The sequence below is a fragment of the Sturnira hondurensis genome, unplaced genomic scaffold (assembly GCF_014824575.4).
Source record: "Sturnira hondurensis isolate 20B ecotype Veracruz unplaced genomic scaffold, ASM1482457v3 Scaffold0003681, whole genome shotgun sequence".
NCBI lineage: Eukaryota > Metazoa > Chordata > Mammalia > Chiroptera > Phyllostomidae > Sturnira > Sturnira hondurensis.
Genome location: NW_028076312.1, coordinates 980384 through 1007485, shown reverse-complemented (window position 1 = coordinate 1007485; position 27102 = coordinate 980384). Strand labels below are relative to the sequence as shown.

The following is a 27102-nucleotide window of genomic DNA, read 5'->3' as shown; positions in this document are numbered from 1 at the left end:
AATTAAGTTTGACAAAGGTTCAACATTCTGATTTAGAGCCCCATATTTAAAATAAAATTTTTATTTTTTACTATGTATATTTAATAAATTATATTTTATCATTTTGGGGCTACAGGGCTCTAACTCAGGAGCTATTCTAAAATACGTGTAAATATATATTCTTAGGTGTGTCTTCTGAGAAGATGTAGAAGTAATTATACTCCGACAACAATGGGTAAATCCTATGCTCAGGTATTGGTTTCTAATAACATTCTTTCATAAAATGAAATAGGGCTTCTTGCAGAAGCGGCAGATTGTAGGTTGGGCAGGAAAATAGAAGGTAAATCTGGAGCTTTTAGAGCATCTAGTTATGCTAGGAAGTTGGGAAATGTTCAGCTTGTGAGCAAAAGAAGAAAGAAGGGGAGGGGGTTGGGAAGAAAAGAGAAAAGAAAAGAAAAACAAAAAAGTGGGGTATGTGCAGGATTTGTTTTGGGCAGCTACAGAGTTAGATGGACTACCAACCAGATTTGTGTTGGGTGTTGAGCCTGACGACGCCATAGACACACTAAGAGGGTAAGAATGCGGTTTTTACTAGATACTCGGGCTCTCGGGAAAACAGCACAGGCCGCCATGAGAGTTTGAAATGGCTGAGAGGCCTCGGAAAGCAGACTGGCTTGGGGGTTTTATTGTGGTTAGGATCTGAGGCCAGGGAGAGAGTTCTCCTGTGCAGAGAGGGGCTTGTGAGGTTTAAATCTCCCACCAGTGCTGAAGGAGGAGCTCCGAGGCCTCCTTATCAGCTTGCCCAGATGTGGGACACAGTCGGAGTGTGAGGTCTAAAAGTCGTCAAACATGAACAAGTGGAGCCAGGCAGGAATCAGCCTGAAAGAGCTGGCCTTGGTCAAATTTGGAACAATTTGAGCAAGAGAATAAATAATACAGTATTGAATTGTCACTCGCAGTATAAAATAAATGTTCATAATGATATAAATAAATGGGAGATAAAGAATAAAAGGGAGAGGAAAAATATCTCCTCAGAGGATTCCAGTGACATATGTAGATAATCATTCCCTGAAGGAGGTGGGGCTTAATCCTTAAACTGTTAAATGTGGCTATACTTACTGACTTGCTTCCAAAGTACAGAGTTAGATGGACTACCAACCAGTGTATAGCTCTATACAGTGTTAGATGGACTATACACCAGTGTATAGTTGCTTTTTCCCCATTAGATGGAAATGGGGAAAAAGTAACTATACACTGGTGAGACCTGGCAAATAGTACTGCAGGAAGGTGATCAAAGTTAGTATCGTCAGTGTTCAGTCATGTCGATAGCACGCGCCCTTGATGTGATGTGCGAATAATACTGGCACCTCTCCTCGGGGGCGTTCCTCCCCCAAACCCGTAACTGCAGCCGAACCTTGAGAAAACATCAAACAAACCCACATTTATGGACATCCTTTGAAATGTTACCTGGTCAGCATTCATGGGATCCCGGAACAGAAAAAAGGATATTGGAAAATATTAATGGCATTAGAATGAAATATGGACTTTGGTTAATAGTAATGTCCCACTATCACTTCATCACTGGTGGCAACAGCTCCACGGCAGCACACGATGTGAGGGGACGGGGTGCGCGGTGTGCTGGCAGTCTGCACTCTGCTTCTGACTTCCGTGGGAATCCCACACTACTTTAAATGAGAGGTGTATGTAAAAATGTATAATGCGTTTGGCATCCAAGAATAGATATGATTCTGTTTTAAACTCTTTTTTAAACACAGGCATTTTATGAGCACCAGTCTGTACATTCCAACTTATTATCTATATTCTATTAATAAAAAAATGTTGCTGCTCAGCAAAAGAAAACTTTTTGTATCTGCACATAATTAAACACATGGTATTAGTGTTGGCATAATCATATCCAGTGAGGGATGAGATAACTTTTTAGGTTGAATTTTAAATTTAAGTCTTTTGTTCAGAAAATAAAGGGAATGATATGCCACCAAACTAGCAAGTGTTCTTAATTACAATATATGTTTAATAAAGCAAGGAGTCTCTGTGGGTGGAAAATGAGCTAACAGTTTTGGGAATAACAGGAGTCTTTTTGTATTTTACTTCCTAACTAATAACTACCTCATCTTTTATGGACACAATGATGAATTAAGTTGTGAAGCAGTTTGAACAGAGGAGAAACCTCTTTCAAAGTAAAGATCTGAATAATCATTATTCAAAATGTGCAGTGAGTATTCTTGATTGAGGGAACAATGCTGTGAAACAAATGTTTCAAATGCTTACCCACAGTAGGTGGTACTTGCCTGCGGAATTTAGTTTAAAGTTAATAATTACCTTTTTTTGCCATTTACGTTTAAAATTTTTCAGTACATAGGACTTAATTCAAGAGAGATTAGTATATTTTTAATATTTTGCAACCAATACTTAATATACTGCATTTTAAACTTTCCGAGTCACTTAGTTTATAACTTTATGTCTTTGGATTTTATTTTTTAGAGTTCTGGACCTGGAATAAAATTAAAGCAAATGGAACCAGGGCATAGTTACCAAACTTCTAAAATTAGAGGTAAAGTAAACTCTGATAAAATTATAATTTAATATTGATTGGTGATTTCACAACCTTACCAGGGCTTAAAATTCTAGAGCTATTTAAAAGTGAATAAATGGTGTGGTAACTATTTTACAAGTTAAAATGTTAATGAAAAGAGTAAGAGTAAGTACAGATGTGATACTATATGGGTTAATTTTAGCAAAAAATCTAAGTAAACTACAACAGAAGATTTCTGGCTGTGATAGAGTATTTAGTGTCAGACTAGTCTTCTCCCCATAAAAAAAAACCTCTGAAACTAGACTATATATATATATATATATATATATATATATATATATATATATGATGCAATAGGATATATATATATGTGGGGGCGTGTAATGTTAGTGTGTATGCGTGTGTGTGTGTGTAATGTTGGACAGTGGAAAACAGCACAAGTCACAGAAGGTGAGTGACAAGGAAAAATGTGTAAGTTGAGCTCCATCATCACTATCACTTTGTGCCTTGGGAATTTTCCACTCTAGGCTTCATGGAAATGAAGATTAAGAAGATCATGTCACTCCTGCAAGAACTGAAAAGGCAAGCTGTGGAAGCAATTAGAATCTGTTGGAAAAGGGCACCAGATAAGAGAGTCCTCAAAGAATCTGTCAAGAGGGAGTCCAGTTTGTTTACTATGTGTCCTTAGTTGATGGCTGGGCTACATATGCAAGACTACGTGAGACCTGTCAGAGAGAAAAGATGCTATAGGAGTAAGAGGACACCAGAGATTCTAGAGGTCAAGCAGTGATGGGAGACATTGGAGTTGCAGCCACGCCTGGATGGAGAGACCTCTTTAATGCCCTGGTAACACCGTATTAACATTCAGCATCCTGTGTCCACCCTGTAAAACCAAAACCAAAGCTTATACCAGATTCCTAGAACTAGAGTTTAGAGTTTGAATCTTGGCAAGTTAGAGAGCCTTGGGAAATATTTAGAGATTTCCATGGATCTACCATAATTAAGCCTAAAATTAAGCCTGAAATTCAAGGTGATCAAAACCTTAAACTGTGTGACACAAAAAAGGCAGGCTGCCACGTGGGATGGGGACAGTGGGGGACACTGAGGGGCCATTAGAGAAGAAAAGGGATAAAAGGACTCTCTTCAGCCGGTCCCGAGGAGGTGCCATGTGGTTCTGGATTAAGAACTGGAGATCATGGTGACACAGTTGGTGGTGCTGGGAACTGTGGAGGCCTGCCAGCCAGGCACAGATGACTGGGATGACGGGGAGGAGCCTGGAGAAGTGAGCTTCGAAGGACTCCTGCTTTTCCCTTCTGGAGGGTAGTACTTACGACTGACATGCTCTGAGGCTGGCCTGGCCGGGCACACTGGGCACGGACGGCAGGGCTGTGTGGGGCGGGGGGGTGCATCTTCCTTTCTAAAGGGAGTGAGATTTAACGATAGAATTCCATCATTTTTTAAACCTCTGTAACTTTTAATTAAACAGTTCCTTTCTTTTTTACACAAAAAATTAAACTGTGTGCTAGAACAAACATTAATACCCTTCAGAAGAAGGTAGTTGTCTGTTTGCCTTATAATCTCTCAACTGTCTTGTCTTGTATATAATTAAAATGTTCTAGATATGGTATAGAAATGTGAAAGATATGACCAACCATTAGGACAAAAAACAATAAATGGAAATCCACACTGATATGGCTCAAGTGTTCGATTTAGCAAATAAAAATATTAAGGGGGCTATTTTGAATATGATCAAGGACTTATAGGAAAAAATGACACCAATAAGTGAAGAAATATGGAATCATGACAGACAAATGGAAACAAAAAGGAAATAGAAATTCTAGTCCTGAAACATACAGTAACTACAATAAAGCTTTATGCTTCTCAAAAGATTGCATATGACCAAAGTATCAGGGAATTTTATGAGATTAATCGAAATAATCTGTTGTAAAGAAGAAACAGGAGAAAATGACGTACCGTATTTTTCGAACTGTAAGACACACTTTCCCCCCCAAAAATTGGCAGTGGTGGAGCGGGGTCACAGGTTACTAAATATTTTACCACATATTTTGATTCAAATTTTTTTCTATTTTCCTCCTCTAAAACCTAGGTGTGTCTTATAGTCCAGTGCATCTTATAGTCCTAAAAATATAGTAACATATATGTAATTAGAATCCCAAAGGAGAAAGGAATGAGAATAGGACATAAAAATACTTAAATAAAAGATGACCTAAAATTTTCCAAGCTTGATGTAAAATGTCAACTTACATATCAGAAGAAAAATCATCTAACTACAAACATCTAAAGAAAATCATGCCTGGATGCATCATATTTAAACTGTTGAAAATTTAAGTGGGAAAATCTTTTTTTGTTGTTTTACATTCTCTTATTTATTTATTTATTTATTGCTGTTCAGTTCCAGTCATTCTGCCTTTTTCCGTTGCTCTCCCCTGAGAAAATCTTGAAAGCAGAAGGGAGAAAAGAAGTTACATAAGGAGAACAATGCAAACCAAGGCTGATCTCACATGAGGAACAGTGAAAACTAGGAACAATGAAATGAAAGCTTTAAAATGTGGCAAAACTGTAATCGGATTTTATATACAATAACATATTCTTCAAATATTAGGGTGAAATGCAAATATTAGGGCTGAGAGATTTTGCTGCAAGCCATTGTGAAGTGCAGCGAATACTAAAGGATTTTCTTTGCGCTGAAAGAAAATGCCAGAAGGACACTCATATTTACAGAACAGAATACAGAGATTAGAAGTGCTAAATTCTGGTTAATATGAAGATTAAGTTTTTCTCTTCTTAATATCCTTAAAAGAAAATGACTGAACTCTACACTTTAAAAGTATGCCTTTTGTTGTATGTGAATTATACCTTAATAAAATTGATTTTAAAAAAGAATGATGGAAAACGCTAAATAGTAGAAAGACTTTGAAATGGTATATTTTCTTAATAAACATACTATTGTGTTATTTCCAGATGTCTATTCACTGTGTTCTCTAATTAATTAAGGCTTAAAAGAAATATGTAGCGTTGCTATATTTAAAATGTTTTGCTTCACTTTGGTTCAGTAGTTTCTTTCCCAACGTTCTGTGTTAAAGAAATATCAGTTGTGCTCAGAGATGCCTACAGAGCCTGTGCACATGAATGTTTACTGCAGTTGTATCCATAGTAACAAAGCAATGCGAGCAATATTAACCTCTAACCGCAAGTGCATGTTTAAATAGAATTGATCATATGATGCTAGAAAGTCTTTACAAATCATGTGTAAGAAAATACTCATTATATTAATATAATTTTAAGGAATATAAATGTTTATGTACTATGAGGGTTGTCTGGTAAATATATGTAAAACACACATCACACAAAGATTATTTTCTACATTTTCCTACACAAATTAGAAAATAACTACATTTTCTACACAAATGTAGAAAATAACATTTTATTTAAATATTTTTTAAGTTTATTTTTAGAAAGGTAGGGAGGGAGAAAGAGAGGGAGAAAAACATCAGTTGTGGGTGCCCTTTGCACTCCCCCCACTGGGGACCCGGAACCCTTTGGTTCACAGACTGGCTCTTAATCCACTGAGCCGTACCAGCCAGGGCTGGTGATCTTTTAAGTTTGTACCCATTGACCAACATCTTCTCAATTCCCCCCTAACTCACACCCACATCTTTAATCAGAGACCCAAATAAAGCACCTTAGCCTTGAAAAAGAAAAAAGTACCCAAAGGGTTAACAGTTATGTTTATTGTGGAGGAATTGTGACTTTTTTTTGTATGTCTGTGTTTATCATGCGTCACTTTTACAAGTTAAAAAATAAGAATAAATGTTGCTCTTCTAATTAAAAAATTATTTTCTACATTTTTTTGCTTACTGCATTTGCTTATATGCTTGTTTACATCAAAAATTATGTTTCATATGTAGTTAACCTTTAAGTATATAATTGGATATAAATATGAGAAGATAATATGAAATTATCATACTCTCAGAAACTCTAGCTCCCAAAATGACTAAAGATTGTAAGTGAGAAATAATATAAAAAAGGCTTAAAGCCTTTTGTAAAGGGACATCAAACTCATTTTCACCAGGGGCTACATCAGCCTCGCAGTTGCCTTCAAAGGGCCGAATGTAATTTAGGACGGTATAGATGTAACTGCTCCCTAACTAGGGGCAAGGAGCTCGGCGCTGATGCCAGGTCGAAACAAGGCGATGGCGATTTGGCCCTCGGGCTTTGTATTAGAGGGGGAGGAACTTTGTGCATTTGGTTGATGCTGCATCAGTTAATCTGTCATGCTACATTTTAGCCTAATAGTTTATGATTATATATGTTTATTCTTGACATCTCTATTAAAATAAACTAATGGTTTATGTAACTCCTTTGTAAAGTCATCTCCTGGTATTTAACGTAATTGAAAAATGAACACGTTTTTATAAGATGACACTTATAAGTTACTTTGCAGATCAAGTTTCTAATTATATTTTTTGATCGATGATATATTGAAATAGCTTCTGACCAAAGGGAATACATTCCTATCCAACATGAAGAAATAGCTTCTTTTAGTTGAACAATTCTAATTATGTGAATAAAACTAATTTCTTAAATCTGGTACTGAGTAATTTTTGTGCTCCTTATATATTGAGCGCGCTCTAGTTTCAGACACAGGACTTGCAGTACCTTTTCCTAAGCTTCTGGTGTCAGCATTTGACTGCGTGATCTCAGCATCGGTCATCACCCTGCCTGCCTGATCAGCTTGGATCCTCCCTTAGGCGGGGAGTGTGATTCGAGAAGTGGCCGTGGTGGTTAGGTGGTTGTTCCTCATAAAGACTGTGGTCCTTCACAATCATTTTCATATAGTTAACACTCTCCCTCTTCCTTTGCTTATTTTAGATTAATGTGTAAAATACCTACTTTCTTTCTATCACTCACCTATCCATTTACTTCAGGCAGTAGAAATTTTTAAGATTAAAATTATGTTCACTCTGTAGTTCTGGGAAAATGAATTGTTGACCGAACTTTGTGAAAAGGAAAGGTTAATTGTTATTTCATTCAAATTTAGAGAATATGACAAATATTTGATTTATTTGAAGTATAATTATTAAAGGAATTTAAACATGTCATATTTTTGGAGTAATCAGAGTCAGGTACTGATTTCAAGATGGTAAAATATACTTAAAATGTTATCCATTTAATTGCTACCACCAGAAAGAATATTGTCAATACTTTAGCACATAACTATCTCACTTGAAAGCATTTTCAAATCTATATTTCTTTTCATATGGCATATAGAATAATAGAAAAGTTTCTAGGAGAAATAGTGAGCTATCATTTACTAGATATTTGAAGTCACAATTTTGTACTATTTTTTATTGTTATGAAAAATAATATGTATCAAATATTTATAAGAAACCACACAAAAACACTTGAGTATTACATATTATAAGATAAAACTTTTTTGTGCAGATTACTTACTTTCAAAAAGTTTATGAATACACTGGTTTTGATATGTTTGTGTTAGTTAATTTATATTACTTTGATTTCCTATAAAGTTGCAATTTGAATGCAAAAAGCAGGTTGTAAAGATACATATCATTGTATTTTTTAATGTAACCTATACTTTATGATAGGGAATTGTGAATTCAGAACAAACAGCAAGCCACTGGAAATGTTTGGTGAGGTTTAAAACTGGAAGTTCCCTTCCAGGGGCATTAACAGAGGAAATGGATGTCATGCATAGTAAAGTATTTCTTAAGGTTTTTAGTTTAATTAATAGCTGCTTTTTCAAAGTTGGGTATTTTATTGCTGCTGGAAATTGCATCACCAGATGCTAATTTTGAATAATTGTATGGAGTTTATGGTCTAGTTTAGAAAGATTTACTAACATTTCAAATATAACCTCTTCTGCTTTACCTTTATTACATTTTTTATTTCCAGTTAGATTTCCTCGTGTTAGCTTACATCTGTTCTAATGTTGAATATTTTCTAGTTATCTTTCTGGGCTAGTTAGGGCTAATTTCTTTAAAACCTGTTTCCAGTAAAATAATTCTTTCAGCTGTGTATAATCTACAAGAAAGTTAGGGAATGGCATATTAGACATACTGAAATATTTATTTGTTACATGAATGTATGAGGTCTGTCCATAAGGTATCCAGCCATGTACTATGTAAAGTTGAGACCTTTATTGAAGAAGATACAAGAAATATTGCACGTAGGGCAGTGGTGCCTTAGTCCCCTTCAGAGTAGGCACCTTGGGACTTCATAGAGTTTTTCTAGTCACCATCAGCTACCTTGTCTTATTTTTCAGAATCTCATCAATGATCTGAAGTTTTTTCCCATTCAAAGGTGATTTTGGTTTTGGAAAAAGCTGGAAGTCACAGGGCACCAAATCTGGGATGTAGGGGGACTGAGTCACCTGGGTGATTTGATGTTTTGCCAAAAATTTCTGCATAGGAAGTCAAGCATGAGTGAGCTCATTGTGGTGATGGAGCTGCCAATCACCAGTTGCCTATAGTTGCAGCCTTCTGAATTGTCTGAATAGTATGTGCAGAGGAATGTTCAAGCTTAACCCAAAATTTGACGCAGGTTCATTGCTCTACTCACTCAGTCATTTTGAATTCGATGGCCACATAGGACACATGCTCATTCAATGGGGTCTACTGTCCCCACTGACTAGTACAGTGAAGTCGTCATTGTTCGCACATGCACATCCCAGTCCACTCCCTTGGCTGACAGGTTACATCGATGTCACTCAAACCTTTCTCCTTATATTAACAATGGCTGGTCTTTTTTCTGGGCAGACTTTGTATTCATATATTTTTTAATATATGAACACGGGGAGCTGAACATGTTCAGTTAATGTTGGTTGAATATGTGTATCCATGAAGCAGTCATTGCATAGGTGAAATTTAGCACTGGAGTTACGGTAAATAAAATTTCTGGAAGCCAAAATGTGTATGTTTGTTTATTTAATATTTGCTTTATTTCTCTTAAGGATTCATACCTTCCTTAAGATGTTGATTGTGCCCAAGTAACAGTTAGGAAACTGCATAGCCCCAGTTAATACTACAGGCCTTGTGATTAATAAGCACTAGATGATTAACATGAGGCTTTCATGATAGAGACATGAACTTTGCTAGTATATTACTAAACATGAAGAAGTGCTATATGGACTATGAAATTTATATGCAGTTAACTATGAATGTGACACACTTTAATGTCTGAGACTTTGATTTTTTCTACAAAAAGTAATATTTGCCTGATGGAGAATGCAAATTATGTTTATTCTTGCTACATTGATAAATGAGAAATGTTATTTCTCTGCCAATTCCATATACATTCTGCAGTTTATTCTTATTTTTTGTTTCCGAATGTTGATATTTTCCCCTAAAATATTATTTTTTAAAAAAATATTTTATTTATTTATTTTTAGAGAGAGGGAATGGAAGGAGAAAGAAAGGGAAAGAAACATCAGTGTATGGTTGCCTCTCATGTGTCCCCTCCTGGGGACCTGGCTGCAACCCAGGCATGTGCCCTGACTGGGAATCTAACCAGCAACCCTTTGCTTCACAGGCCTGTGCTCAATGCACCAAGCCACACCAGCCAGGGCTCCCCTAAAATATTATTAAAGTGTGAATTTTTGTAATTTGCCTGTGGAACAACTGCATATAATCATAAACCAAATTCTTTTGGTTTTTGACTTTCATTTTTTATTCTTATCATTTTTGTTTGTTTCTTGCTTTTTCTTGTATTTTGCTTATGCAATGGTGCTTAGTAATATTTTGCATGCTACCTGAGATCTGCTTGTATTCTTAGAATTACCTACTGAAATCTTGCGTTTCTCCTTTCTTCCCTATAGTTACCACTATACAAATTCTCCTGGTATATAAAAGAAATAAAAGGTAGTAAACATCACAGGATTATTGACAGGATTTCAAAAAATATGAAAGCTGTATTCCGGTGGCTGTTATAAAGATCAATTAGGCATACATGGTTATTATGATCATTATTAGGTTGTCACCTTGGCCATTGAGGAGGAAAACAATTCTTTTTAACCTCAACAAGCTGTAGTTGTTGCCTCTCCCCTGCACTTGGACTTCCCAGATACTGAGGTGCTGTACCTAGCAGCACCATTGAGTGAGGACAGGCAACTTGGGTAGCCATGTGTTCGAAGTCTTTCAGGAACTTCCCTGTAAAACTAATTATACAATATTCTATTTGTATGTATTGTGGGGGCTATTTTGAGGATTTTCTCTTTTGTCTGGAACAGGTACTGAGTAGGAAAGATTAAGTGGGTAAAGGAAGAAACTAAGTACCACCCGTGTGTCCCCTGCCCTTGTAACCTCTGGGCTCTGTGAGAGCCTTCACAGTGAAACCACCCCGATATTTGTGTGTTTATTATCTTTTCTTTATTATAAATCTAGAGTTGTAATTTAGAGCATTGAGTTATTTCATTTATGAAGGAATATGACCTTATTTTTTATTTGGAATCAACTTCCTATTTAGAAATATGGGAGAAAATTATTTGTATTTAAACATGTATATGTATATGAAAGATGGAAAAGGAAATATTTTTTCTATCCTTTTTATTTTTCCCTCAGACGATGCCATTAGGACTGTTCTTTATGTCCAAGAGGGTGTGGAGACCAATTTTACAACTGAATTGCAATATTACCCTGTGTTTCTCTTCCTGTTTTCCTCAATGTTTAGAAGCATAGAGAATAATATTTTATTAATGCAATATTCTTTTAAAAATCTCTTATTTATTATCCAGTTCCACTTCGGAAATTTTGTTATTGCTTACCATGCTCTGATTTGACCCTCTTCTACTTTGTTTATAAATACAAGTAACTTCATGATAGCAGTAATTTGGATGTAATGGGAGCCAATTTTCAATTGGCTTCTGGGCTTTCTGACTGGCTTGCATGCCATTTCACTAACCTTGCAGTAACGCCACCTGAATTTGGGGGTAATGAATTTGAGACTTTGCTCACAATGTTTTGGTATGGCTGTAATAGTATTAGTTAAAAATAAATGTAGCATGACTTTGGCTCCCATAGTAAGAATAAGTGTATTATCTTGTAGTTCTTTCTGGCTCTGAAAAGGACTGTGAACAAGAAGATCCTACTGAGAAAGGTCTTCGTGAAGCCAGAGAACAAACCAAATGTAAGACAAGGATGAAGGATAATAAAAAGGTATGATACTTGTTTTTGCTGCCATTAATTTATACTTAACTCTCAGATCTTCAGATCCATGGACCACACAGGGTATCATTATTTTACTATGAAAGTTGTTTAGAGTTTACATGCTATAAGCCTCTTGGTGTAGAGGTAGAAAGTGGATGTCCTCAACTGTTGCATAACTACTTGAGGGACACACCTATTTAGTGGGGAGACAGCTCAATGAACCCCCCTGCCATGTAGCCCAACTTAAGTCTGGCCATGTCTGCTCACCTGCTTGCTTTTCTGCTTAAAATTGCCTCTGTCCAACCCCTGGCTGGTGTAGCTCAGTGGATTGCGCTCGGGCCTGCGAACCACATGATCGCAGTTCGATTCCCAGTCAGGCCACATGCCTGGGTTGCAGGCCAGTTCCCAGCAGGGGACTCACGAGAGGTAACCATACATTGATATTTCTCTCCTTCCCTTCCCCTTTAAAGATAAATAAATAAAGTCTTTTTAAAAAGTTAAAAAAATTGCCTCTGTCCAAAAGAAACAGCTCCCAGATAATTTCTTATTTATTTATTTTTATTTTTGTTGTTCAAGTGCAGTTGTCTGAATTTCCCCCCACCACTCCCCCAACCACAGCCATCCCCTCCTCCCTCTCATGATTCCACCCTTTCTTGGTTTTGCCCATGTGTTTTTTATAGTTGTTCCTGAAAGCCCTTCTTACTTATTTTTTCTTGGTATAACTTCAAACATTTTTTTAGTCTTCTTTAAAAGTAAAATGGAAAGAGTTCAGTCCCATTTAAGAATCTCTTTGTATCTGATCTGAGTGCCTGTGCTTTGTAATCAAGCTGATAGTTAAAATCTTCTACAATGATTAAAGACAATTTTATATTAAGAATGACTGGTCAGGCCCTGGCTGTTGTGGCTCAGTTGGCAGGAGTGTTGTCCAGTATACCAAAAATAGAGGGGAGCGGGTGGGGAGGGAAGAGATTGATGCGAGAGAAACATTCATCAGTTGTCTCCTGTCTGGGGATTGGTCCCGCAACTTTCTGGTGAACAGGATGGTGCTCCAACTGACTGAGCCACCAGGCCAGGGCTGGTAATCTTTTTGTGTGTGTGTGTGGTATTCAGAGTAATATTTTACTGTTCCCTCATTGTCACTCTTAATTTATGGATTTATGGTATTTGTGGTATACCCACTTTTCTCGTCAGACTGCTTCCAGCTTCTGCCCCCAGTGCCCGCAATCTCCTATGGGGCAGACCTGCTCCTTTGCCACCGTAACGCTTCCCCTTCCCCGCTCCTTCACCTGCCCTCAGTCTGAGTCTCCGCCAGATAAGCAGTGGTGGTGGGTGGCTGTCGCTGCCAGTAGGTAGTGCTTGTTCCGATCTGAGTAGTGTTTGTTTATCCGCACAGAGGTTACCGGTTCAGAGAGCAAAGAGAGCATTCAGAACAGTAAAGGAAATAATAGAGTTAAGGATATATGTGTGATGATAGTGATCGTCGTCAGGAACATTTTTATCTTCGAATGGCAGAAGTATTCTCTTTCAGGTGCAAAGTCATACTTACAAATGATTTTTTGATTCATTTCCTAAGTGCTTATGGTTTGCGAGACCTTACATTAGTGAGGCCATGTGATAAAAATCTACTAAAATATAGGACAGATATATATTTCTGCATAGTATATTATTTTTGGTGTTACATTGAAATATTTAATGTAATAATTACAATACGATAGACAAATTCAGGCCTTACAATAGAACTAAAGTGAAAAAATAGGGAATTCTTCGTCTTTACACTGATTTATCATTTTTACTGATACTTAAAAAAATTTTTTCTAGCAAGTTTGGACACTTTGACCAGTACCTCCCCAGTTCTCCCACACCTGTGCCCTTACTCTCCTCTCTGTTTCCACGTTTGGTTTTTTTAGGCTCCACGTATAAGTGATATCATACACTATTCTTTATCTTCCTGACTTAACTTCACTTAGCATAATGCTGTAAAGGTCCATTTGGGTCATCTTAAACAGCAGGATGTCTTTTCTCATGGCCGAATCGTGTTCCATTCCATTGGGTGTGCCTGTTCCACATCTTGTTTCTGCATGCATGCAGTGACAGAGTCCTAGGTGGTTTCCGTGTCCGGGGCTCTGTGACTAATCCTGCAGGGAACTTAAGAGTGCAGGCACTTCTTCAAGATCCTGTTTTTATGTCCTTTTGAAATATATCTGGGAGTGGGATTGCTGGATCATGTAGTAGCTTGTGTGGAGCATTCTTTCATGCACCTGTTGGCCATTTGTATGTCTTATTTTTTGGACAAATATTCAGTTTCTCTGCCTGTTTTTAACTAGATTGTTTATTTTTTGTTATTGAGCTTATGAGGATATGTATGTATGTGTGTATATATATACGTGTGTGTGTGTATCTATATATTTAGATATTTACCCCTTATCAAATATGTGGTTTGCAAATATTTTCTCCGATTCATTTTGTTGACTTTTTTGCTGTGCGGAAGATTTTTAGTTTAATGTAGTCCCAATTGTCAATTTTTTCTTCTGTTGCTTGTGCTTTTGGTGTCATATTAAAAAATCATTGATAAGACCAGAGATATGGGGCATTTCCCCTATTTTTGTAGAGGTCTTTTAGTTTCAGGTTTTATGTCTAAGATTTTAATCTATTTCTAGTTTGTTTTTTGAAGATAGTATGAGCTAGGGACTCAATTTCGTTTTCTTGCATGTGGTTATCCAGTTGTTCCAATATCATATATTGACCCACAGTATTATTGACTCTTGTCAAATATCTGTTGACTGTATATGTGGAAGTTCGTTTCTAGTTTGTCTGTTCTGTTCTATTTGTCTCTGTGTCTATTTTTATGTTCTTACTGTTTTGGTTACTATAGCTCTATAGTATAGTTTGAAACCAGCAAAGTGGTGCCTCTACCTTTATTCTTCTTTCTCAGGGTTGCTTGGGCTATTTAGAGTGTTTTTGTGGTTCAGTACAGATTTTAGGATTTTTTTTCTTTTTCTGTGGAAAATGTCATTGGAATTTTGATAGGGGCTGCACTGAATCTGTATATGTGTTATATAACATTGCACTGGGCCAAGGGACTATAGAAAGGGTCTGACAACTCCATCATTACAATAAGAGTGTGTTAAGGGCATTTATGAGGTGTGTCTCCGGCAGCAGCAAGATGAAATGGATGTCCTCCTCTGTGCTTCATGGTAGGTGCAAAGGTGTTATATAGAACAGGGTGGGGTGGATGGGGTGCTGGGGCATGGCCTGCCTCAGAGAAGGGGAGGATGCCTTTCGTGCTTTCCCAGGGAAGGGCAACAGCTTGTTCCAGGAACCAGCACAAACCTTGCCGTGGGGCATAACGGAGGGGTAGATCAGATGATCTCTGAGGGGCTCTCGGGGAAGCAGTCACTGGTCTGGCCAGAATCTAGCTGGCAAGTCTTGCACAGGTCAGGCAGGGGTCACTTCATGGAATAGTCTCTCCTCCACGTGGCTTTTGGCAGTTTGGACATTTGAAGAGAGTCAGTTCTTCTGATTCATGAGAATGGGAATATTTTTCCATTTGTGTCTTCTTCATTGTGTTTCATCAATGTCTTGTAGTTCTCATTATACAGATATTTCACTTTTGTTTAAATTTTTTCTAAAGTAATTTCTTTTTTGATGCTGTTGTGAATAGGAGCCCCTTGTTTATTTTTTCAGATATTTTGTTGTTAGTGCATAGAAACAACTGATTTCTTTATGTTGATTTCATATCCTGCAACTTTACTGAGTTAGTTGATTAAGTTCCAACAGGTTTTTCATTGAATCTTTAGCATTTTCTGTATGTATGATTAGAACATCTGTAAATAAAGACAGTTTTACTTCTTCCTTTCTGATTGAGATGCCTTTTATCTCTTCATCTTGCCTAAGTGCTCTGCTGGGACTGCCAGTGCCGTACTGCGTGGGTGCTGTGGACAGGCGCCCTTGTCGTATTCCTGAGCTTAGAGGAAAAGTTACCAACCTTTTACTGTTAGTACGGTGTTCTCTGTGGGTGTCTGGTGGATGCCCTTTATGATATTAAGGTTTGTTTTTTAAATATGCAATTTGTTGAAGGTTTTTTATCAAGAAAGGATGTTGGACTTTGTTGAAGCATTTCTTGCATTTATTGAGATGATCATATGACTTACATTTCATTTTATTACTGTGATACCACGTTTACCAATTTGCTCCTGTTGAACCATCCTTACAGCCCAGGGATACATTCCATTTAATCATGATACACAATTGTAGTGTATTGTTGAATTCAGTTTGCTAATATTTTGTTGAGAATTTTAAAATTTATGTACATCAGGGATATTGGTTCATAGTTTTTTTGTAGTGCCCTATTAATGATTTTTGTATTAGGGTAACGCTGGCCTTGTAAAATGAATTTGGGAGTGTTCCATCTTCTTCAGTTGTTTAGAAGATTTTGAGAAGGATTGATATTCTATAAATATAGGGTAGAATTCACCAGTGAAACCATCTAGTCCTGACCTTTTCTGTGTTGAGAAGTTATTGATTACTTATTTATTCTGCTTATATTAGTCTGTTCAGATTTTCTGTTTCTTCATGATTCTTGGAATCTGCCCATTACTTCCATATTATCCAATTTGTTGGCATATGGTTATTCATTGTAGTCTCTTATGACCCTGTGTATTTCTGTGCTGTAAGTTGTAACATCTATATCTTCTCTTTCAGGTTAGATTACCCTGTTTTGCTATGTATGGTATTACCTTACTGTTCCCAAATTTTTTATGGAACAGTAAGGATGTGCATTATATGGGCAGTACTAATTCCATATCTATATAAATGTTTTAATTCTTCTATTTATGCTTACGCATTAAAAGTGTAACTCTAGAAAGCTATAATGATATCTGTATGCAAAATAATACCCTGGAATATGATGATTGGTTTTCTTTCTAAATATAAATAAATTAAAAATTGAATTAAAACATTGAAAAAGGTTTGTTTTCCTGAAAGTTTGGGCCAAAAGCATGGGTGAGCATTTTACATGGGACATGGCAAAATACGATATATTATTTGGGTCTTTTTTATTTAGTCTTGCTAAAGGTTTGTCCATTTTATTTATCTTTAAAAAGCATTGCTTAGTTTTGATCTCTTCTATAGCTCTTCTGGGTTTCTAAGGCCTTGAGGAACTTGTCTTGAAGCTTCATTTGCTGAACATATTTACTTAATCTGGCTATTGTTTTGGTTGTATTTAGGGAACCTGGTGGAGGTTATGGGGCTTTCTAAACTCATTTCCATGGTCAACTTTAGGAGCATTCTGGATGGTCTTTAATAGTCTGCTCTGTATGGCATTGAATATTCCCAAAATGGGCCCTGTAAACTGGTCTTACTTAGACAACTGTATATATCTTTACTTCTCAAGCTGTGAGCCATCTGGCTTTCTGACATAGTGATTCCTCTGTGTATTTCTGTAACATTGTAAATCCCTTCTATAAGGTTGAGTTAATGTGAGACTATACTTCAAAGTTAATTCTTATGTTTTAAATTATTTTATCTTGAATTAGGTAATTTTGTGTAAACTCTGGGAAAACAGTTTTCTTTTGACTTTAAGCTAATCAGTAGGTTACTAGTTAATGGGTTAGTTTTGTAAAGATAACTCTATACTATAACACAATTTCCTCTACCTGTGAAATATATTTTACTCTAAGGGAACTAATTACACAGTTAACTGAATAATTTTATAATCACATTAGTCACAGTTAGGAGAAAAAAAATCACTGCTTTAGTGAGGCACTGAATGGTGATTATACATATGAAACTCTCAATGTTCCGATATATTAAAGAGAAACAGAGTGGAAGAATTCAATATATCGTGGATCTGAATAGTTTTAAAAGGTAATATTTATGTGTAGGATTTATTATTCACTATAGAGGGGAAAATCATTGGCATTAACTATAGTTCAAACTGTTGTTTAAAAGACTCCTCGAAGACTTAAATTTGGAGCTTGCAACAATCATAATTCCTATACATTCCAACTTACATATATTAAAAATCTTCCACTCATCTGGTGTCCTGAACTGCGTACTCAGTAATTATGCAGGGGAAGTGAAAATGTACCGCTATTGAAAGTAAGTCAAGAAAATGGGGAGAAAATTAAGAAAGATAAGGGATTGCTAACTTGTTCCTTCCATCCTTTTACTACTGAATTTAATTCTTAATATCTTTCTGGTTAGAGTATAGACATGCTCTTCTAAATGAAAAGATCCTATCTAGGTTATTATGCATCTACTTGTAAATGGATTTATGTTCTTATTACTCCTTTTATATTTCCGCTAGAAAACATTTTTTAAAGTATTGTAGAGATATTATCAATAAAACATAGGTATTCCTTCTTCAAAGTATAGTAACAGAGGACATGTGAGGAAGGCTATATAAACATTACAATGTATACAATAAAATTATAAAAATAGCCCATAACGTAAATATTTAAATGTTGTTAAAGGATAAAAGAACAAATACCTGTTATATTTCGGGAAGTATTTATATTTCATGCTTAATAAAATTTAAAAATCTTCCTAAAAAACAATTACAAAGCTTATATGTACTAAAACTTTTAGATTACTTACCTAGGCAAAGGCTGATTTAGCAACAATTATTCAGAATGTATTTTAAGAAAAAAAATTTAGCTGAAGTTGAAATGTTTTCCTTAAAGCTTTTAAGTTCAGTTAATAATTTAAGTTACATTATTTTTAGTGGATGAATTTTGTTTGTTAATCAATAACATATTATCTAAGAATGGCCTTTCAAAATTTATAGCTTATATTACCAATATACAATAGCTATTAAAATAACTGCTTTCTAATAAGCTATGAATGACTTTTCATAGATTTTCCCATCTATCTTAACTTCTTTTAGGTCTTTAGAAATTATATATATGTATAGCTCTGTGCATATGTATAGCTCTGTGTGTATATATGTATACCTTTTGATAAGTGAGGAAAAGAATACTTTTTAGCTTTGATGTAGAGCTTTCATAATGTACCTTTGCATAAGTTAACTATCCTAACCCTTTTCCCTTCAGCATAGCACCTGTTAACTACTGTGCCATGTTCTTTGGTGGAAACTGTTTATTAGAGTATGAATTACTTTGAAGCCTAATCTGTATTTGAAACCCAAGTGTACCCCTTATTACTTGTACAAACCTGAGCAAATACTAAACTTCTATGCCTCCAACACTATAAGGTGGGAAGAATATTATGTGCGTGTAAGGGCTTTTGTCACAATTTAATGAAATAATATATGTAATATATCTGGCATAGTGCCTATTTAGAGTTAATACTGATGAGATGATTGAGATGATGGTGTTTTTATGGAAGGGATTATTTACCTGAATAGAAATAACACTTAATTGTTAATATTATTCTTTGTGTGTGTGTGAAATAGGATATAGGTGACACATGATAGAAATCTATTCAAGCTTCTAGATTCATCCCTTTTAACCATTTTTGTCATTTTATTGCACATTCTATGACTTGAATAATGAGGCAACGGCTGTCTGTGATTGTAGGCATGGTTTCCCTAATTCAGATTACGTGCAAACAGAGATATGGAAATCAGAGCCTAATGGAGGCCAGTTTAATGGTCTAACGTGTGCATTTTTCTGTATTGTGTTAGAAAATGCTGTTAGGTTTATAAACACAGTATATACCTCTCAACTTCTTTAGGAGCTATTCTATATTTTGATTCACTTAACGAACAATTTACATCTTATTTAATATCTTATGACATCTTTCAGTGATTATATAAAACAGATTAGAGTTTAAATATAATGGAAATATGAAGCGCAGAGAAGGGATTTCTTCAGCTGTGATGTGACAATGTGCAACATCATGACAGTTGTCCCGCACACTGGTGACGGTCATGATTGCCATTCAAGAGCAGCTACATGCTCTTACATGCTGATACTTTGTATTTATTAGAAGAAGTGTAGTTACATTTTCACATACTGTTCTTGAATATTGCTATATATTTATTTATTTATTTGCCTAAACTATCACTGTGAGTTTGGCATCAACTCAAGATCTGGCTGATATTTTGCCAGTAATTGTGAATATTACATTAGGATGTTAAATCATTCTATTTATCAGATATAAAGTTGCTAAAACGGAGATTAGTTTTGTATTTTCTTAGAGTTTAGAAATATGGGAGGCATTAAAAAGTCTATAATCATGTGCAAATGGGAATTTTAATGCCTATAATTTGATGATAATGTTGAATGTCTTCCACAGTTGAAATAATGCATTAAAAATCCCTGAGGTGTTTTTATTAATAAAATCCTGCCATGTTAAATACATAAGGATTAGCCAATGTGTTTATAAGTCTGTTCTGAGTAGAGAATAAAATATATAGAAATATGTTATTATACTAAATATATTCTGCTTAAAGAAAGAACAAGTAAATGTGCATCAGAATAAATATAATTAAGAAACAGTAATTATTCTCAGGTTTATAACTACTGTTTATTTTGAATTATTTGTAACCATTGATTATTTAGAAAATACAAAAATGAGATTACAATGAAAATGCTCAGGGTTTAGAAAATTTCAGTTAATGTTAATTTCTACATTATATTTCAGAATAACAACTTTATTCTGAAACATTATGGATTTGTGCATTAAATCTACAATAATTTAAAGAGTAAACATTTTCAAGTAAATTTTAATTTAAGTATATATGATTGTAATATATATTAAATTAGATTTGTATATTATATATAAAAGACAAAGTAATATATAAAGTATATAATCTTCTATGGCTTCCTTTTTTCATTTTTTTCTATTATTGTTCATGTTACTATATATGGCTATATAGTTTATTTCAAAATATTTACTTCCCTGTTCTGTGTTAATACATGCTCAGGTTGTTTTCAAAGTATTGGTCTAATAAGCAGTGCTGGCACGAATAATCCTCTGTGTACGCAGGCGTACATGCACCAGATTTCCCGTCGGACCGTCATCTGGGAGTGGGATGGCGGATCCCTGGGGAGGAGGAGTTTACGAGATAGTGGCATATGCTTTTCCACATTAGTTAAACATGTCTACACATCCACTGTTTCTATCATTCTAAACCCTTTCCAGAAGTTAGTATTACCAGGACTCTTGATTTTTGCCAATCTAATAAGTAAAATATGTTACCTATTGTTTCTTATTTTTCATTTTTCTGATTAATAATTAAGTTAAACATGTTCTTTGTTTATAAGCGGTTCATATGTTCACTTCAATGAAATGTCAGTTCATAAATTTTGACCATTTTTTATTAGGTTATTAACCTTTTATTTGCAGTGCATCTTAGATACTAATTTTTGATCAATTAAATGAAGGTAGATATCTTGCCCTAGATGGTGACTTATATTTTCTGTTTTTACAGTGTCTTTTAATGAATAGAAGTTCTTCATTTTGTCATGTTTTACTACCAAAATAAACTTTTTATCTTTAAAAATATAATTCAGAAAAAAGTTTTTCACTTTAATGTAGACAAATTTGTCCATACTTTTTTATGTAGTAAATTTTACCGATACTTCCTTGAGATTCTATCTTATCCCAATGCCAGAGTGCTTAGCTTGTATATATTTTTAGCATTTTTATTTATGATTTATTTTTTCCATCATCAAATATTTCAGTGTATAATTCCTAAAAACATAGACATTCCCCTACATAATAACAATGTATATAATTATTTAGATCAACAAATAAACATTTTTACAAAACTATATTTAATCTACAGAATTTACTTAAATTTTGCTGTGTTCTGCTACTATCTGAGATTTTTTTAAAAACCTTTGTATTTGCAGACTTCCAGTAAAGATGGATGTGTAGGTAGACACACTTCACCCTTTTGTGCAACCATAGAATTACAACCAGATCTCCAAACTAATGACACCCAGAACTATCAGGAAATTGAGCTGTATGGAAGTCTGACAATCAAGGATATATAGAAGACACATTCATCTAGACATGTCAGAGGGGTAAAATTATGGAGACAGGCAGAGAGGCAGTGTGGTGGAGAGGCAACAGCAGAACAATGGGAGGGTTACATTCTGTGCAAGTGATCCCAGCCTCAGGCAGCACAGCCCAGGGTGCCAGCATTGGGAAGATAGATCCCCACTACCTCTGGCTGTAAAAACCAGTGTGGGTTGGGGTAGCAGAAGAAACTGCTGGATTTTCGCTACTGAAAGGGCCAGCACTGTCTTAGGTATGCAACCCCACCCACTCCAGGATTCCCCATGGTGCAGCAGCTGGAAAGGTACCAGTTGCACATGGGAAGGGGGTGAAAAGACTGGAAACAGGATGAGCACCAGGCGAACTCCCAGAAGCCAGGTGGTAGCATTGCTCCTCTCTAAGTGTTCCCCTGCACAGACATAAAGCAAGTGGAGTAGTGGCTGCCCCACCCAGGCAATTTACCTATGGCTCCACCCCACACAATTTACAGGGTTTTTTTTTTGTGATAGTCCATGCTACTAAGACAGGGAATAAAAGCAACTCAACCTATACTCAAACAAACAAGGAGGCTGCTAAAATGAGGAGACAAAGAAATATAGCCCACATGTGAAAGAACAGAACAAAACCCCAGAAAACAAACCAGGAGAAATTCAATCTATTAGGTGCAGAGTTCAAAGCACTGGTTGTCAGGATGCCCAGAGAACTCCTTGAGTATGGCCAAAAAATAAAGGAAAAATGAAGGTCACATTAAGTGACGTAAAGAATAATCCTCAGGAAACCAACAGGGAAGGGAGGGAAGCTGGAACCCACAATTTGGAACATGAGGAAGAGATAAACATTCAACCAGAACAAAAAGAAGATACAAGAATTCAAAAAAATGAGGAGAGGCTTAGGAATCTGTGGCATCTCCAAATGAGTCACATCTGAATCATAGGGTTGCCAGAAGGAGAAGAGGAAGAGCAAGAAATTTAAAATTTATTTGAAAAAATAATGAAAGAAAACTTCCCTAATGTGCTGAAAGAAATAGACATGCAAGTTCAGGAACCACAGAGAGTCTCAAACAAATTGGACCCAAAGAGGAACATACAAAGACACATCATTATTAAAATGCCAAAGGTTTAGACAGGGTCCAGAAGGGAGAGGGGAGAGAATCATAGGGGAAAAGGGGATGGACTCACATGAATAAGTATAAAGGACACATGGACAATAACTAAGGTGGGGGGCGGAAATGGGAGGGAGGTGGGGAGCACTGGGGGCCAGGACTGGGAATATAAGACAGAAAACTGTACTTGAACAAGAATTAAATAAAATTTTAAAAAAAGAATAAAAATAGGACCAAGTAAAAACAAATAAAATTCCAAAGGTTAAAGATAAAGAGAATATTAAAAGCAGCAAGAGAAAAGCAGAGAGTTACCTGCAAAGGAATGCCCATAAGACTATCAGCAGATTTATCAAAAGAAACTTTACAGGCAAGAAGTATTCAAAGTCATGAAATGCAAGGACTTACAACCTAGATTACTGTATCCAGCAAAGCTATCAATTAGAATGGAAGGGCAGATAAAGTGCTTCCCAGATAAGGTCAAGCTAAAGGAGTTCATCATCACTAAGCCATTATTATAAAATGTTAAAGGGAATTATTTAAGAAAAAGAAGAAGGGGAGCATGGGTTGGGGGGCTGGGATGGGAGTAAAATACAGAAAACTGTACTTGAAAAATAATTAAATTTAAAAAAGATCAAAACCATGAACATTAAAAAGGCAACAAATTCATGACTATCAACAACTGAATCTAAAATAAACAAAACAAATAAGCAGAGCATGAACAGAATCATAGATATGGAGATCATTTGAAGGGTTATCAGCAGGGAGGGGGGAGTGAGAGAATGAGGAAATGGTGCAGGGATTAAGAAGCATAATTTTTAGGTACAAAAGAGACAGAAGGGTGTTAAGAATAGTATAGGAAATGAAGAAGCCAAAGAACTTACACACACGACCATGGACATGAACTAAGCAGGAGATTGCTGGAGTGAATGGGGGTACCAGGCACAGGAGGGCAAAGGAGGAAAAATTGGGAAAACCATAAGAGCATAATAAATAAAATACAATAAAAGAACCTTTATATTTTGAGGTAGTTACAGATTCACATGCAGCTTTAAGAAATAATACAGAGAGATGTTATGTACTTTTTATCCATTTTCCTCCAAAGGTAGCATCTTGAAAAACTACAATATCACAATCCAGATACCGACATTGATACAATCAAGGTATGGGACAGTTCCATCACGAGGCCCCAGGTCTAGCCCCTTTATACTCATACCTACTTGCTTCCACCCCATGCTCCCAATTCCCAGTGTTAGAAAATTACTCATCTGTTCTACAACTTCATAATTTGTCATTTTAATATTGCTGTATAGATGGAAATCATGGAACACTTAGGTTTACCTTCACACTCATCGTAATTTGTTGAGGTTCATCTAAGCAATTGTATAGATCAGTAGTTTATTCTTTTCTTGTTGAGTAGTTGCTCATTCCTTTTAAAATATTTGGCAGAATTCTCAAATAAAACCATCTGGGCCTGAAGATTTTTTTTGGGNTTTTTATCCATTTTCCTCCAAAGGTAGCATCTTGAAAAACTACAATATCACAATCCAGATACCGACATTGATACAATCAAGGTATGGGACAGTTCCATCACGAGGCCCCAGGTCTAGCCCCTTTATACTCATACCTACTTGCTTCCACCCCATGCTCCCAATTCCCAGTGTTAGAAAATTACTCATCTGTTCTACATCTTCATAATTTGTCATTTTAATATTGCTGTATAGATGGAAATCATGGAACACTTGAAGGTTTACCTTCACACTCATCATAATTTGTTGAGGTTCATCTAAGCAATTGTATAGATCAATAGTTTATTCTTTTCTTGTTGAGTAGTTGCTAATTCCTTTTAAAATATTTGGCAGAATTCTCAAATAAAACCATCTGGGCCTGAAGATTTTTTTGGGGGGGGTGTTAATTGCAAATTTAATTTTTCTAATGGTTTAGGCCTACTCAGGTTATATCTTTCTAACTGAGTTTCAGTAGTTTGTGGCTTTTGAGGAATTGGTCTTTTCTAAATTGTTAAATTTATGAGCATGAAGTTGTTTATAATATTTCTTTATTATACTTTTAATGACTACAGAATCTAAGTGATACTCTCTGTTCCATTCAAATTTGTGTCTTTTTTAAGAACAGCATTTTGTTTCATGATTTTCTGAATTGCTTTTCTATTTTCAATTTTCTTGATTTCTGTTTTTGTCTTTATTATTTCCTTTTTTCTTTTTTTTTTTTAGCTTTGGGTTTCTTATGTCATCTTTCTACTTTGTTGAGGTAGAAACTTAGATCAGTGATTCAAAACATTTTATCTTGTTTAATGTGAGCAGAGAGTGCTATAAAATTTCCTCTCAATACTGCCTTAGCTGCGTCTCACATATTTTAATATGTTGCATTTTCATTTTTCATTTATTTTTATGTTTTTAAACTTTTTTCAGAATCTCTCTTTGATCCATGGATTGTTTAGAAGTGTGTTGTTCAATTTTCTTATATTTAAGAAATTTTCCTGTCGTCTTTTTGTTTTCTCTAGTTTGATTTGATTATGTTTAGAGAACACATTCCCTCTTTTACTAGATTAAGGGTCAGACCTGAGTCACCTTCTTCCATTCGGTAGGGGCGGCAAAATATTTTGCCACTCTGCTATTCTTCAGCCCTGCCATCTCTAACTAGTTTACCTTCCCATTTCCACTTTTCAGAGTTCTGCTTTGGTTGTGTCTTGCAATATTTCAAGGGTTTATAGTGGTACTTATCAAGCAAGAACAGGAAGAGTTTTAATGTTGTCTGGGCTGAATACCTCTTCATAAAATTTGCTTTCTAATTTTAAATATTTGGTGACACTGGAACTTTTGTTTTTTAAATGTGGATTTTAGTAGGAATCCAACTTCACTTGCTTTTATTCAGATAATTGCTGTCTCAGAGAATTTATTTTATGGTTCTTTTTTACCCTCCAAGGGCTGTAGTGTCAGCTCTGTCATTTAATAACTGGTTCCCTGGCTTGCTTCTGGGCTTTTTAAATGTTTTTTTTTTTTTTTTACTCCTGTGGCATTGTGATACTTTTTAATTATTGTAGTTTTAAATAAAGTTTGTATGTATAATAGGCCAATTTCCTCAACCTTATTCTTGTTCTTCAGAGGTATTTTAGATATTCTGTAATTCTTCATATATTTTAAATAGGATTGCCAAAATCTTAAAGTATTTATTCATTGATACCTTTATTGGAATAGCTTTGGTTTAATGGATCATCGTCAAGTTCAGTGGCATCTTTGTGATAGTGCAGATTTCAATGCATGAGTGAACAAACCTTCTCTTCCCATATATTTAGATTTTTAAAATATACTTCAATAACATTTTAATACTTTTTTCATACAGATCTTGTACATGTTTTTTTGTTAAATGTAATTCTGAGTACCTGATAAGTTTTGCTATTATAAATGTTATTTACAAATAGTTAAAATAAATACTTTGTCCTTTTGCCGGCTTTGAGGACTCCAACAGAAATCGAGAGGAAGCCCATGAGCTCAGTGCAAGATCGACCCTCTGTCCAGCTCGATGCCTCCATCATCAGTTCAGAGGGAACTCTCAAACGTGGAATAAGACCACAGCTCTGCAGGACTCCACTGGCAGTAGGCAACAGAGTGCCCGAACACTCAGAGAAAGGTTGCCCACATACAGCAGGAGCCAAAGGGGACATTCTGAGCAACACATGTCCCTGGCCTGTCTTTCCCCCATTCCCTCTTCAGCACCCGTACCGTCTATCCACGTTCTTTTTGCTCTTCAGAAGGAGTCCAGACCTGCCAGTTCATGTGCTGCAGAAATCTGATTCTCCCTAAGGCCCCTTATATCAGCTTTTCTCGCCCAGTTTCTCATTCCCCCTTTCTGACTCCCCAAACATTTTCTCCTCTGTGGAACTCAAGATTTTTGATCAGAAAAAGCCTCTATATTTTCAACTTACGTGAATGTTCCCTTCAGCCTTTGTGCTAATGGAAATCTAGCTTTTCCTTAGTTATAGTTTCTCCTGCAGCCAGTGGAATTCTGGTAGATGTTCAGCAATCAACCCTTTGGGAAGAAAAGCCTTAATTTTTGTGTTTTCCAGCTTCTGTGCAATGAATACTCATATCAGAGCTTTTGAGTTACTATCTTCAAAAAAAGTGGAGTTGGGAAGGACGTCCATGGTCAGGTCTCCTAAGACAGCTCAGCTCACCGTGTGGTATAGTACTGTTCAGGCTAACTGTTCTGTCCGCTCCCTGCGCAGCCCAGCTTTGGACCTGGGCACGAGAGAGCTATGCCCTTGGCAGTTCCTTGCTGATTTCACTTTCCTCTCCTGC

General features: G+C 35.8%; 1 protein-coding gene across 1 annotated transcript in view; it reads left to right on the top strand.

Annotated features, from left to right (window-relative positions):
- SPAG16 (sperm associated antigen 16) overlaps positions 1-27102 on the top strand; it is a 750884-nt gene that overhangs the window by 47753 nt on the left and 676029 nt on the right. Inside the window, exons 8-9 of the mRNA XM_037042002.1 lie at positions 2482-2551; positions 11618-11727. Coding sequence (XP_036897897.1) covers positions 2482-2551; positions 11618-11727 — 180 coding nt within the window. The remainder of the gene's footprint in view (positions 1-2481; positions 2552-11617; positions 11728-27102) is intronic.